Source organism: Ornithorhynchus anatinus, chromosome 4 (assembly GCF_004115215.2).
Source record: "Ornithorhynchus anatinus isolate Pmale09 chromosome 4, mOrnAna1.pri.v4, whole genome shotgun sequence".
In the NCBI taxonomy this organism is placed as follows: Eukaryota; Metazoa; Chordata; class Mammalia; order Monotremata; family Ornithorhynchidae; genus Ornithorhynchus; species Ornithorhynchus anatinus.
In genome coordinates, this window is record NC_041731.1 from 50,695,653 (window position 1) to 50,709,455 (window position 13,803).

A 13,803-nucleotide genomic window follows, 5' to 3' on the forward strand; every position below is an offset into this window, starting at 1 on the left:
CAGGTTGTCTACAAAGCTAACCCCATTATATGAGACAGATTTCATTTATCACATTCAGACATTTCTAAGATTCAGAGAAGAGAAATGATTAACATGGAAGTAGAAATCTAGTTACCTTGCCCAAATTGATTGAGTTTCTGGGTACATAGGCCAGGATTTACAAGAGTAGTGCTTTATTTGGCACAAAATATTATTCTCCTACTCTGTTTTCTTGTCTACGTGGTGTTCAGAGAGATGAAGCAAGAAAATAATCAGACCATTTTCCAAAGGAAACTCATCTTCAGATTAGACTGTAAACCCATCAAAGGGCAGGGACTGTATCTGTTACAGATTTGTACATTCCAAGCATTTAGTACAGTGCTCTGCATATAGTAAGCGCTCAATAAATACAATTGAATGAATAAATTAAATAGTACATTGATGCCCACCCATCACGTACCTGCAAGTGACCCCATAGCACCTCAACTTCAGGACCAAGATCCATGCTTTAGGCAAAAGTCCTATCTGCTTGCAAGCCTCTCTCTAAAATTCACTCTTTGGCCCAAGGATTTTTGGTAGAAGATTTTTAGGATGGTCTCGGGGGTGAACAAGCTGAAATTTTGGGGAGGTCTGAAGGCATGGAAAAATCATAGTTCTTCCACAGCGTCCTGTAAACTGCCTAAACCATTCATTCATTCATTTGATCGTATTTATTGAGCGCTTCCTGTGTGTGAGGTCCATGCCAAGTATATTTGCTTAGAAAGACAAGCAACTCTAAAAGAATTAGAAATACCTTTTCTTATCCGAGTAAATGAGACTTTTAAACCAGCAATGACATGCAGTTTTGCCCTAAACTAGCAAGATACTACCCCATCATGAAGCCCACACTCAATAATTGAGAGCAGGCTGTAGGACAAAGTTGGAAGAATGGTGATAAGGTCCTATGAAAACCAGATATTTGGTGTGGGGTGTTCAGAGATATAGTGTCCCTGCGTAAAAGAGCAGTCGTCAGACTGAGAAGGGGAAGAAGCTACATGTATTTCTTCTAGCTTCTTAAACTGGCCACCCTATGCCACACTCTTGTTAACTTCTCTCTAAGAGCAGCTGTAGTGAACACCAGTGCCACTTTATCATTATTCCCTGGAGCCAGAGACAGTGTAAAATGAATCCATAAAATGTAATTTCCTTGGACTCATGGAATATTCATTCATTCAGTCGTATTTATTGAGCGCTTTACTGTGTGCAGAGCACTGTACTAATTGCTTCGAAAGTACAATTTGGCAACAAATAGAGACAATCCCTACCCAACAACGGCCTCACAGTCTAGAAGTGGAGAGATAGACAACAAAATAAAACAAAGCAAGTAAAAACAGGCATCAATAGCATCAATATAAATAAATAAGATTATAGATATATACTCATCAATAAAATAAGTAAAATAATAAATAATAATAATTTGTTATTTAAGTGCTTACTATGTACCAGGCACTGCTCTAAGCGCTGGGAGGATACGAGGTAATCAGGTTGTCCCACGAGGGGCTCACAGTCTTAATCCCCATTTTACAGGTGAGATAACTAAGGCACAGAGAAGTTAAGCGGCTTGCCCAAGGTCACACAGCAGACAAGTGGCGGAGCCGGGATTAGAACCCACGTCCTCTGACTCCCATATCTGTGCTCTTTCCACTAAGCCACACTGCTTCTCAATGCTGTGAGGTGGGGAGTAGGGGAGAGCAGAGGGAGGGAGTCAGGGCAATGGGGAAGGGAGGAGGAGCAGAGGAAAAGGGGAGCTTAGTCTGGGAAGGCCTATGTATTTTGTCCCAAAATGATATCGCTCATAAATGGATTCTTCTCTAGTTATTTGTGGAAGACTCTGTGAAAGAAAAGGCATAATGCTAAAATGTAACAAACTCCCCTTTCATGTAGGACAGTTACAATTTTTTTTAAAAGCACATCTGATTTAGAGCTTAAATCAGTTGTACTTATTGATTTCTTACTATGTGTAGAGCACTAAACTAAGTGCTTAGGAGAATAAAATATAACAGAGTTGGAAGACATATTCCCTGCCACTCAATCGTGTTTATTGAGCACTTACTGTGTTTAGAGCACTGTACTGTGCACTTGGGTGGAAACAGCATGGTCTAGTGGATAGAACACAGGCCTGGGAGGCATAAAGTCCTGAGTTCCAATCCCAGCTCTGCCACTTTTCTTCTTTGTGACCTAGGTCTAGTCATATAATTTCTCTGTGCCTCAGTTAGCTTATCTGTAAAATGAGGGTGAAAATTGTGAACCCAATATGGGACAGGGACTATGTCCAACCCAATTCTACCCAGTGCTTAGTACAGTGCCTGGTACATAGTAGATGCTTAACAAATATCACAATTATTGTTATTTTTACAATATAAAAATGTAACAGACGCATTCCCTACCCACAGTGAGCTTACAGTCTAAAGGGGGAGACAGGCATTAAAATAAATAAATGTAATTACAGATATGTACATAAGTGCTATAGAGCTGGGCTGGGGGATGAATAAAGTGAGCAAGTCAAGGGGACGCAGAAGGGAGTGGATGAAAAGGAAAGGAGGGCATAGTCAGAGAAGACCTCTTAGAGCAGAGGTGCCTTCAATAAGACTTTGAAGGTGGAGAGAGTAATTGTCCGATATGCAGAGGGAGGGCATTCCAGGCCAGAAGCAAGATGTGGGTGAGAGGTCGGTGATGAGATAGATGAGATCGAGGTACATGAGAAGGGTAACATTAGAGGAGCAAAGTGTGCAAGGCCCGGTTGTAGGAGGAGAGTAAGACAGGAGGGGACAAAGCGATTGAGTGCTTTAAAGCCAATTGTGAGAAGTTTCTGTTTGATGTGGAGGTGGATGGGCAACCACTGGTGGTTCTTGAGGAATGGGGAAACAGGAACGTTTTTATAGAAGAATAATCCAGGCAGCAGAGTGCAGGGTGAAATATGGGCTGAAGTGGGAAGAGACAGGAAGCAGGAAGGTCAGCAAGGAGGCTATTACAGTAATCAAGATGTGGTAGGATAAGTGCTTGGATGAACACGGTAGCACAGTGAGCTTACAGTCTAGAGGGGCCAGAATAGAGCAAATATCAAAGAGGTCTGTTCCATCTCAACAAAAAAAAAAAATAGCCTTTTTTAATTTGGGGCATTCTTGAATCAGCAACTCTATTGAGTGCCCACTGAGCATTGAGCAGTCTTTAACGTGCTGAGGTAAATTACCAAAAAAGATCAACTGTTCCCCATTCTCAAGGAGTTTATAAGCACCTTACATCTAAAACATACATAATGTAACCATCCAGAACCTTTCTGGAGCATCACTGTGAGCAGAGCTAAGCATTGGCCCTAGGAGATTTCCTTAATGGGGCAAAAGGGATAATTCCTGTCCTTGAGGAACCTGTAGTCTAAAAGGAGGCAAGAAACAGTAGGCGCCCTGTGGGCCGGGATCATGTCTATCAACTCTCCCAGTGCCTAGTGCAGTGCTTTGCATACAGCACTCAATGAGTGCCATTGATTGATTGATTGATTGACAAAGCCAAAATAATCTACAGTTCAATTCCAAATTAATACTAACTATCCAGGAAATCATTAGATATAAACCAGGGGCAACATGCACTCTAGCAAAACTGAATATTCAATCTTTCAATCGTATTTATTGAGAACTTCCTATATGGAAAACACTGTACTAAGCACTTTGAATATAAGAAACAGGATGAAAAATGGAGGATTCCTTACCAGGATCAGCATTAAACTCTTAGAAATAAGGTTGATGATCTTTGAAACTTTAAATTTCTAGTGTTAGAATTATGGAGCATTATTAGAAACCACGTTGCATTAAGGCAGGATCCAACAAGCTACTTGTCAGTTCTAATCATTGCAGTTTGTCAACTAAGCTAATCAGGTATCATTGTCACAGGGACCAGAACACTCCAAACATATTCATAATTAGCAGTGAGAATATATCAAAAAGCAGTTGAAAAAATAACAAAAAGTGTTTATATATATATTTCACAGATTAACCAACTATAATTGAGCTATGTAATTAAATGGTTATGAACACTAAATCATCCAATTAAACTTTTACTCATCCATTTAAATAAAATTACTTAGCCCTAATGAGATTATTTCAACTCTATGGTTAATGGTATTTCAATTCAAATATATTTCTAGCTCTTCAAGAGTTTCTGAAATTCTGTGTACCAATTTTAAATTCAGAACTCTTGTTGTGTGCTAGTTGAAAGGGGCTAAGAATATTAAGGATGAATGCAAGAGAAAGAAGTATCATATCAGATGTTGTTTGACTTTTTGACCTATTAAGTATCTGCAGGCAATCCCTTTCTTTTTGGATTTAACAAAAGTAATGATCTCCTTTGGAAGACACATTTCCTATACTCACCTCAAAAGCATTAGAGGTTCCTCTGCCAATTCATTTATTCTGTCTTCCATTAAATCCAGTATTGTGTAAATCTCTAAGCTCAAAATCTTGCTTTAACATTAAAAAAGCAGTGCCTCACTAAAGTGCTCAAGTAAAGAAAAAATATTTTAGGGATCATTTATACACACACAGTACACTGTTTAAAATGCCCTTAGATGCTTTGTTTGTCTGTCTGAGAACATCCTATTCCTTGGCACAACTAATTTGTTCCATGATTAATTTCTTTGAAAGACACTTTGGTTGGTATTGCCTGTCTTTTGTAATTTTGCTTGTCTTTCCTTATGTGTCGGTGGCCAACATCCTCCCAATGGATCTGTGTGCTTGGGGCCTCACTTTCCAACTATTTCTTCAGATGTGCACCCCATCTTCAATTTTTTCTCTCAGTACTGTAATTGTGTGCATAAAAGCATAAAAGTCTTAAGCATTTCTTTTAGCCTGAAAACTTGAATGCCTCAATCAACCTATCCATGATGTATCCTGAACACCTATTGAGCGTAAAGAATTATTCTGAAACCTTGGGAAATTAGAACAGTACCAAGACATTTTCCTTGCCCTCAAGGAGCTTATGGTATAATGAGGGAGATGATAAAAATGATTTACAAATAGCTAAAGCAAAAGGAAGTATAAGGACATAGCCTAAAGTAGTACAATAATACTAGGATGAAATAGCTGAATAAATAATCAAATGGCAAATGAATATATAAAAATATGCCTGTATACATGAGTGCTCACAGTAGGAATAAAATACATGAGTGCTAAGGATGGGTGTTGGGTTCAATTTAATATTCAGAAATTCTCAGAATCTTTATGTAACATTCCTGAGGGAAGTTTAACCTGTGGGGAAATGGGTTATGAGCAATGCCTACTCAAAAGTCATTTGAACAGAGGTCAATGCCAGTAGGCTGGTTGTGAGCAGGGAATGTGTCTGTTTATTGTACTCTCCCAGGTTCTTGTACAGTGCTCTGCACACAGTAAAGTGCTCAATAAATACAAATGACTGAAGGAATGAAAGTGATAGCTGAGACATAGTTGATTTGATCAGTTAAGGAGTTAATGGATCATTGGACTGACAAGGATTGGGAGACAACACTACTACTAATAATAATAATGATAATGTTAATAATAATGGTATTTGTTAAATGCTTACTATGTGCCAGGCACTGTACTATGCACTGGGTGGATACAAGCAAATCAGGGTGGACACAGTGCCTGTCCCGCGGTGGGACTCAGTCTCAATCTCCCTTTTACAGATGAGGTAGCTGAGATACAGAAAAGTGAGGTGACTTGCCCAAGGCCACTCAGCAGACAGGTGGCAAAGCCAGGATTAGAACCCATACCTTCTGACTCCCAGGCCCGTGCTTTATCCGCTATGCCATGCTGCTTCCCACAGTGAGGGTCTACCAGTTCCCCCAAATACATGCCAAGAGTGTTCTTTTGCAAAGGTCTCACTCAGCCAGACTGAGACCAGAAAATGAGCAGCATGGCATAGTGGATAGAGCACAGGTCTGGGAATCAGAAGGGCAGGGGCTCTACTCCCAGCTCTGCCACGTGTCTGCTGCGTCAACGTGGGCAAAACACTTTACTTATCTGTGCCTCAGTTACCTCATCTATAAAACGGGGATTGAGAAGCAGCGTGGCTCAGTGGAAAGAGCACGGGCTTTGGAGTCAGAAGTCATGGGTTCGAATCCCGGCTCTGCCACTTGGCAGCTGTGTGACTGTGGGCAAGTCACTTAACTTCTCTGTGCCTCAGTTACCTCATCTGTAAAATGGGGATTAAGTCTGCGAGCCCCACATGGGACAACCTGATTCCCCTGTGTCTACTCCAGCGCTTAGAACAGTGCTCTGCACATAGTAAGAGTTTAACAAATACCAACATTATTATTATTAGACTGGGAGCCCAACGTGGGATGGGGACTGTGTCCAACCTGATTTGCTTATATCCACCCCAGCACTTAGTACAATGGTTGGTACATAGTAAGCACTTAACAAGTACAACAATTATTACTGTTATTCTTTTAGACTGCTGTGTCAGCTGCCTTCTGTATCACTGGAGGTTTTTTTTAATGATATTTGTTAAGCACTTACTATGTGTCAAATACGTTCTAGGCGCTGGGGCAAGTGCAAGTTATTTAGGTTGGACACAGTCCCTGTCCTGCATGGAGCTCACAGTCTAAGGAGGAGGATAAATAGGTATTTAATCCCCATTTTACAGTTGAGAAACTGGAGCACAGAGAAGTTAAGGTCACAGAGCAAACAACTGGCAGAGTCTGGATTAGAAACCCAGGTCCTCTGACTCCTAGGCCCATGCTCTTTACACCAAGCCGTGCTGCTTCTTTTCAGGTCTCTCAATCTAGCTGAGACCTTTGCTTCAAAAGCCTCGCCCCTTCCCCAGACTATTGCAGGCAAGGCTGTTGTCTCCCAGCACACAGCAATGTCTGACATGGTTCCTTTTTCTTCAGAAATTTTTGATCTGAATTCTGAGATCATTTTCTGAGATCATGGCCATGGGAGTGTGTTACATATGACCAATCGATGTCACCAAAAAATGTAATGACTTAAACCCCAACAGCAGAGAGAAAACGCTATATGAACTACTTTTGAACACGAGTGTCAAAAAAACATTCCGGGAAAACTGTTTTTGTCCATCAGATAAGTTGTGGCAGAATTATATATATTTAGAAAAAATCTCTAACTTTAAAATGGAGGTTTTTCCTTTGATCTCTGTCAAATAAAAGCAGCCTGCTGGGTATTGTGCAGTTCAGTTTCATCCTTGTTGTACCTGAGTTGGAGTAGATTTATGTGTTTTTTTTCCAATATGCAAATGACAGGGAATTAAAAACATGAATCATTAGGACGATCTTTAATGGAAGCCAAGCTACTCTAAAGCAGGAGATAAATTACCTACCATTCAATAGTGAAAATTAGGATACAATTAGTTTCATATTATCCTAAACCAGTCATCCCCTGGGGGACTGTCATTTGAAGAGAAAGAAACATCACTGTAGGTGATTTTTACTTTTTCTCCTGGGTTCAGAAATCCAGTAGGAAACAAGTCTTGTCTCAAAGAGAATGGTCAATGGAGCCTATTTGGGGAATTTGGCATGGTACACTTCTGCAATTGTTTCTAAATGATAGGATGATAGTATTCATGATTTAGTTCCAAATGATTAGTAGCTCAGACTTCATAATACTTACTTAATGAAGCTTTTTTAGTGCCCTGGACAGATAAAAGCTTCAAAGTGTTATTACCAGGAAAGAACATTTCAATAAATAATTTTAAAATCTGTCTCTTTTTCCCTGGGTAAATGTTGCCTTTTATATGCATATATAACCCAGTAGCCCAGAAGCTGAGAAAGAGGCTAGAGCAAAGATTCTCTTTGGGGTGACTCTGGATCTCTCAAAAAACTGGAAATATACTTTCTTCCTAAAACAAAGTTAATGTTGGTATTTGTTGGTATTTGTTAAGCACTTACTATGTGCAGAGCACTATTCTAAACACTGGGGTAGATACAGGGTAATCAGGTTGTCCCACATGAGGCTCACAATCTTCATCCCTATTTTACAGATGAGGTAACTGAGGCACAGAGAAATTAAGTGACTTGCCCACAGTCACGCAGCTGACAAGTGGTGGGGCCGGGATTCGAGCCCATGCCCTCTGACTCCCAAGCCCGTGGTCTTTCCACTGAGCCACACCGCTTCTCTGTGAGGCACAGAGGGAAGAATCAGAATCTGTTAAATTAATAAATTAAATTGATAAAATGGGGAACCGTTGAGCTGTAAGAAACTTGTTATACACATATGCCAGTACTTCTGGAGACTTTAACTGGATTGTAAAAACAATAAAATAGGAGAGAGAACCCTGCAGAAGAAACCTCCCCTTCTCCAATAATCCAAGATCCAAACATACTTCCTGGGCTTATCCTCCATGGCATCACAAAGGCCAGGTCATCCTATGGCCAACAGTTTTTTTGTATTTACATCCATCCATAGCAGAAGTGTACATGTCAAAATACATATTCTACTATTTACTTATCCATCTTAATTTTCTCTTGTATGTTTTCCATGCTACTTGCAAATAATTTGTTTTGTGCCTGTCTTTCCCACTAGTTTGGAAGCTCTTTGAGAGTAGAAATCTTGTCTTTCATCTCCACTATACTCTCCCAACTACTCTGTATGGTGCTCTGCACATTGTAAGTGCTTAATGAATACTATTAGTGGATTGACTGAAATCATATTAAACCATGGTTGTAAATGTGTATTTTTCATAGCCATGACAATTGCAACACAGAAGTTTTGATGAAATAATATTGCTTACAGATTGAATTAGATTGCATCCAAATTTATTTTCATGATCTCATCTGCACTTTGTAGTAGTAATAATAGTAGTTATTGTAATAGTATTTATTGAACACTACTGGGTGCAGTGCACTGTACTAAGTCCTGGGGAGTTTCAAAACAAGATAGTAACACAGTCCCTGCCCACAAAGAGCTCACACTTTAAAGGAGGAGACAAACATGGAAATATTTACAAATTGAATTGAATGCATAATTCAGTAATATTTAGAAAACTACTGGAGATTGTTGGCAGGTTTGCGTGACTTAGGGTGCTGGGAACTAATTGGGGAAGGCTTGTTGTAGGAGGTGGTATTTTAGGAGGACACTGAATGTGGAAAGCTCAGTCAGATTTGTATTGAGAGGGAATTCCAGGCTGGGGAAACAGTAGAGGTGAGCGAACAGAGGTGGGAGAGACAAGCGAGAGGTATAATCAATCAATGGTATTTATAGAGCATTTACTAAGCGCTTGGGAGAGTACTGTACAACTGAGTTGGTAGACACATTTCCTTACTCCAAGTATAGAGGGGAGACAAATATTAAAGTTAAAAAAATTATGGATATGTACAGAAAGTGTTGTGGTACTGAGGGTGGAGTGAATGTCAAGTCCTTCAGGGGTACAGATCCAAGTGCAGAGAAGCACCATGGCCTAGTGGAATGAGAACCAGCCTGGGAGTCAGAGGAACTGGGTTCTAATCCCAGCTCTGCCACTTGTCTGCTTTATGACCTTGGGCAAGTTGCTTAACTTCTCTGTGCCTCATTAATCTCATCTTGTAAAATGGGGCTTAGGACGTGGGACATGAACTATATCCAACCTGATTTGCTTGTATCTACCCCAGTGCTTAGTACAGTGTCTGTCACATAGTAAGTGCTTAATGCTTAATAAATACCAATTTTTTTAAATATGCCACAGAAGGGAGAGGTAGCCAGGGGAAAGAGGGCTTAATTGGGAAAGGCCTTTTAGAGGATCTGTGACCTTAATAAGACTTTGAAGATGGGGAAAGTGGTGATTTGGCATATATGGATGGGGAGGGCGTTCCAGGCCAGAGGGAGGATATGGGCACGGTGTCGGCCGAGAGGTAGAAGGGATTGAGGTACAGTGAGCAACCAGGTCCTACAGGAGTGAAGTGTGCGGGCTGGGCTGTGTTAGGAGATTAGTGAGATAAGGAAGGAGGAGGAAAGGTGAGTTAGTACTTTAATGCTGATGGTAAGGAGTTTCTGTACAATTACAAGGTTAGCATGAAAGGAGTGAAGAGTGCAGTCTGTGGAGTAATAGGTGAAGAGAACAGATATGTAAAATGGAGTGAGTTAGTTGAGAGCCTTGATGCTGAATGCGAGGAGTTTATGTTTGATCCAGTGAAATTCAGGAAGCCAGTTGGGTTTTGAATCATGGACAGATGTGTGCAAAGTAACGTTCCAAGGTGAAGATCCCTGCAGCAATGTGTAATATAGAGTGGCGGGAGAAGAGGCTTGTGGCAGTGGGACTAGCAAGGAAGCTGATGTACTAGTCTGAGGCAAGAGCAGAGTATTTTAGGTATTTGAATGAAAAGGAAGGGGTTGACTTGGGTAATAGAATCATCATCATCATCATCATCACCATCATCATTACTGTCATTATTATTATTATAATTGTATTAAGTTCTAAATAGACACTAAACACTGGGCAACCTCAGATACAAGTTTATCAAATGGGTCATACTCTTTGTCCTCTAGGGGACTCACAATATTATCTTCTCCCCATTTTACAGATGAGGAAACAGATACAGAGAAGTTAGGTGACTTGCCTAAGGTCACACAACAGGCCAGAGGCAGAGATGTAAACTGGAACCCGGGTGTCTGGATTCCCAGTCCTGTGATCTTTCATTAGGCTTCGCTGCTTCCTTGGCAGGATTTGGCAGTAGATTCAATGTATGAATTGAAAGACAGTGAGGAGTCCAGGACATTTCTAGGATCAACCAAGTAATCAATCAATAATGTATACTGAGTGCTTACTCTGTGCGGAGCACTGTTGTAGACATTTGGGAAGAGGACAGTACAATAAAACTGGTAGACGCAATATCGGACCTCAGGGGGCTTTCAGTCTAGCGGGGGAGGCAGACATTAAATTACAGATAGGGGAAATGGCTGCATACAAGGATATGGCTTATAAATAATATGGGGCTGAGGGTCGGATAAGTATTAAGTGCTTAAGAGATCCAAATGTATAAGCAACACAGAAGGGAGGGTGAATAGGGTGAGGAAATGAGGGGTTAGTCAGGAAAGGCCTCTTGGAGGAGATATGATTGTTTATAAGACTTTGAAGGTGGGACCAGTGATGGTCTGTTGTATTTGAATAAGGCAGAACTTCTAGGCCAGAGGGAGGATGTAAGCAAGGGGTCAGCGTTGAGACAGATGAGACTGAGATAAAGTGAGCAGATTGGCATTAGAGTGAAGTTTTGGGGCTGAGTTGTAGTAGGAGAGGGTAAGTTAGGAAGGGAAGAGTTGATTGAGTGCCTTGAAGTTGATGGTAAGGAGTTTCTGTTTGATCCATAAGTGGATGGACAGTGATTAGAGGTTTTTGAGGAGAAGAGAGACATGGACTGAATACTGTTCTAGGAAAATGTCCCAAGCAGCATAGTGAAGTATTGAATCAAGAGGGGAGAGGCTGAAGGCATGGAGGTTAATGAAAAGGCTGATGCAGTAGTCAAGGAAGAAAAAGATAAGTGCTTGGATCAGTGTGGTAGGAGTTTGGGTGGAGAGGAAAGGGCAAGTTCTAGAGAAGGTGAAACCGATAGGATTTGGTGACTTAATATATGGGATGAATGATAAAGATGAGTTGAGGATAATTCCATGGTTGTGGCCTTGTGAAACAAGGATGATGGTAGTGTTATCCATGGCAATGGGTAATTCTCGGGGAGGACAGCATTTGGGTGGGAAGATAGAAAGTTCTGTTTTGGACATGACAGTGAGGTTACAGGCTTCTGGAATGGGGAAGATGATAGTGCTATCAACAGAGATGGGAATGATAGGTGGAGGAATGAGTTAATGGGTTTAATGGAGAAGATGAGGGATTCACTTTAGATATATTGGGTTTGAGTTGTCTGGAGGCAAGTGAAGATGTGGGTTTGTATAGTGTACTCTCCCAAGCGGTTAGTACAGTGCTTAGCCCATAGTAAGTGCTCAATAAATACAATTGAATGAATGAATGAATGAATGAATGAATGAGTTTGAAGGTTGGATGAGAGGTCAGTGCTAGAGCAGTGTATTTTGAGGGGTATCTGCATAGAGATGGTAGCTGAAGCCAAGTGAGCAGATGAGCCTCCCAAGGGAGGAGAGGGAGAGTGCCCAGCTTTGTAGAATGTCCACAGAAAGAAAATAGGAGGCAACAAGGCAAATAAACATATAAGCTCTCAGAAGAGCAAGTGTGTGCCCTAAATATTCCAAAACACTTTTAATTCTCAGGCGTCTGAGCATGTTTCAAGGGCTGATTTCTCATCCTGCTACCCTTATCCTCTTCTTTCCTCCTCCCTTCCCCAGTGAGGTTAGACATTGAAATAATTTCTCTCTTTTATAGCCAGGAAAGCTGAGGCACAAACAGTTGACTATTATTGAGCCTAAAGTTTTCCTTTCACCAATTAATTTTCAACTAACACACCATATATTTGATATCTGGAGGCGTTTATGTTCTCCATTCTAGAAATCGGTGGCTGTGCCTTCTTCACATTTCCCCTTACTTTGTCTTAAGTCCTTATATGTATGCTATTGAAATGAGTCTCATGGTTGAGTACTGAATAAGCATTTCTTCTCTCAGTTTCTACAGATAAAGTGATCCGAAGTCACGTGTGATGCCTGTGTAAGATGCAAAGCGAAACTGTGACAACCCCCGAAATGTGAACTGCAGTTTCCAAATGGATAGTATCATCCTTGATTCAATTTGTTTAAAATCCCAAGTAAATCATAAGGACAGTATTGTTCAATCTTAGACATTCTTCTATGTTCTGAGCTTTTTGATTGTCAGATTTTTATGGTTTAGATTGTAAATGTGTGTTTTTTTTTCCTGGCTATTGATTTTTTTTGATGTTTTAAAAGCCAGTGTACTGTATGATAATGTGAAGGACATATGTACAAGGTGAGGGAGACACTGTATACAAATGTATATTTGTAAAAGCTATTTTTATGATTAGCATGTTTGACTGTTTATCATATTTAAAGTCAGGTGATATCACACTTATGTTTACACAGCTTAATTCCAACAGTATCATGCTATGATCAAACAAGTATGGTATTTCTCATTACCTTTGCTTATTAAACTCATAGTTTAAGGTTCAGTTTTTAGGGATAATCTGAAGTGCAGCATTACATTTCTGCTCTATCTTCACCGTTGGTACTGATGAAAAGTGCAAACATTTCAGACATGCAGAACATCTGTCAGTCCGGCCTATGATTTTCAAATAAGCAAACTCAGTACTGCTCCTGAGGAACATCCCATTTATTCCAAAGCATACTGATGAATGAAACTCTGTAAGTGACAGAATCATGTTGACAATTTCCCATTAGCAGTGAGGATGACCTCCAGATTGTATTTCAGATAAAATGATTTCTCTTTGCCCAACACCAATTTAAATTTGATTACAAATTACTTCATTTGTTCTTCAGACTACAAGAAGCCCCCAGTCCTGAGCATGGTCTCCAAATGCTGTAGCTGTTGTCTTGTGCTGTGAAAACGGAAAAAAGTCTGTCTTCACAGAGGCCGTAGAAGAATTCAGTATATAATTTCTTAATAAATCCTGTTTTTCTTTTCAGAGTGACTGTTTCACTTCTTACTCTCTCAAATTTCTTCTGTCCTGATATTTAACACTAAATGCATGGAGTAAATAGAGTGCATCAAGCCCACTAGGAAAAGCAATCCTGTGTCATGAAGAATTGGAAAAAATACATCTGCTCAGTCTGAGTAGCACTATCCAAACTACAAGTGAGATTATGCTCTGTGGAAGTAGGAGTCATTTGGTCCTGGATGTAAACAAAAAACAAAAACAAAAAAAACCCATTTTGATGTGATAGGTCAATTTTT

General features: G+C 40.2%; 1 protein-coding gene across 12 annotated transcripts in view; it reads left to right on the plus strand.

The window, feature by feature from the left end:
* The window catches only part of RALYL (RALY RNA binding protein like), a 641,697-nt gene extending 628,157 nt beyond the window's left edge, over positions 1-13,540 (plus strand). For all 12 annotated transcript variants that reach the window (XM_029063800.2, XM_029063806.2, XM_029063802.2 and 9 more), the window contains one exon: positions 12,544-13,540. Coding sequence is in view for 1 of the 12 variants with exons in the window: in XM_029063802.2 (XP_028919635.1) it covers positions 12,544-12,561 (18 nt within the window). In the remaining 11 variants the exon portion in view is untranslated. The remainder of the gene's footprint in view (positions 1-12,543) is intronic.
* The last annotated feature ends 263 nt before the right edge of the window (positions 13,541-13,803 follow it).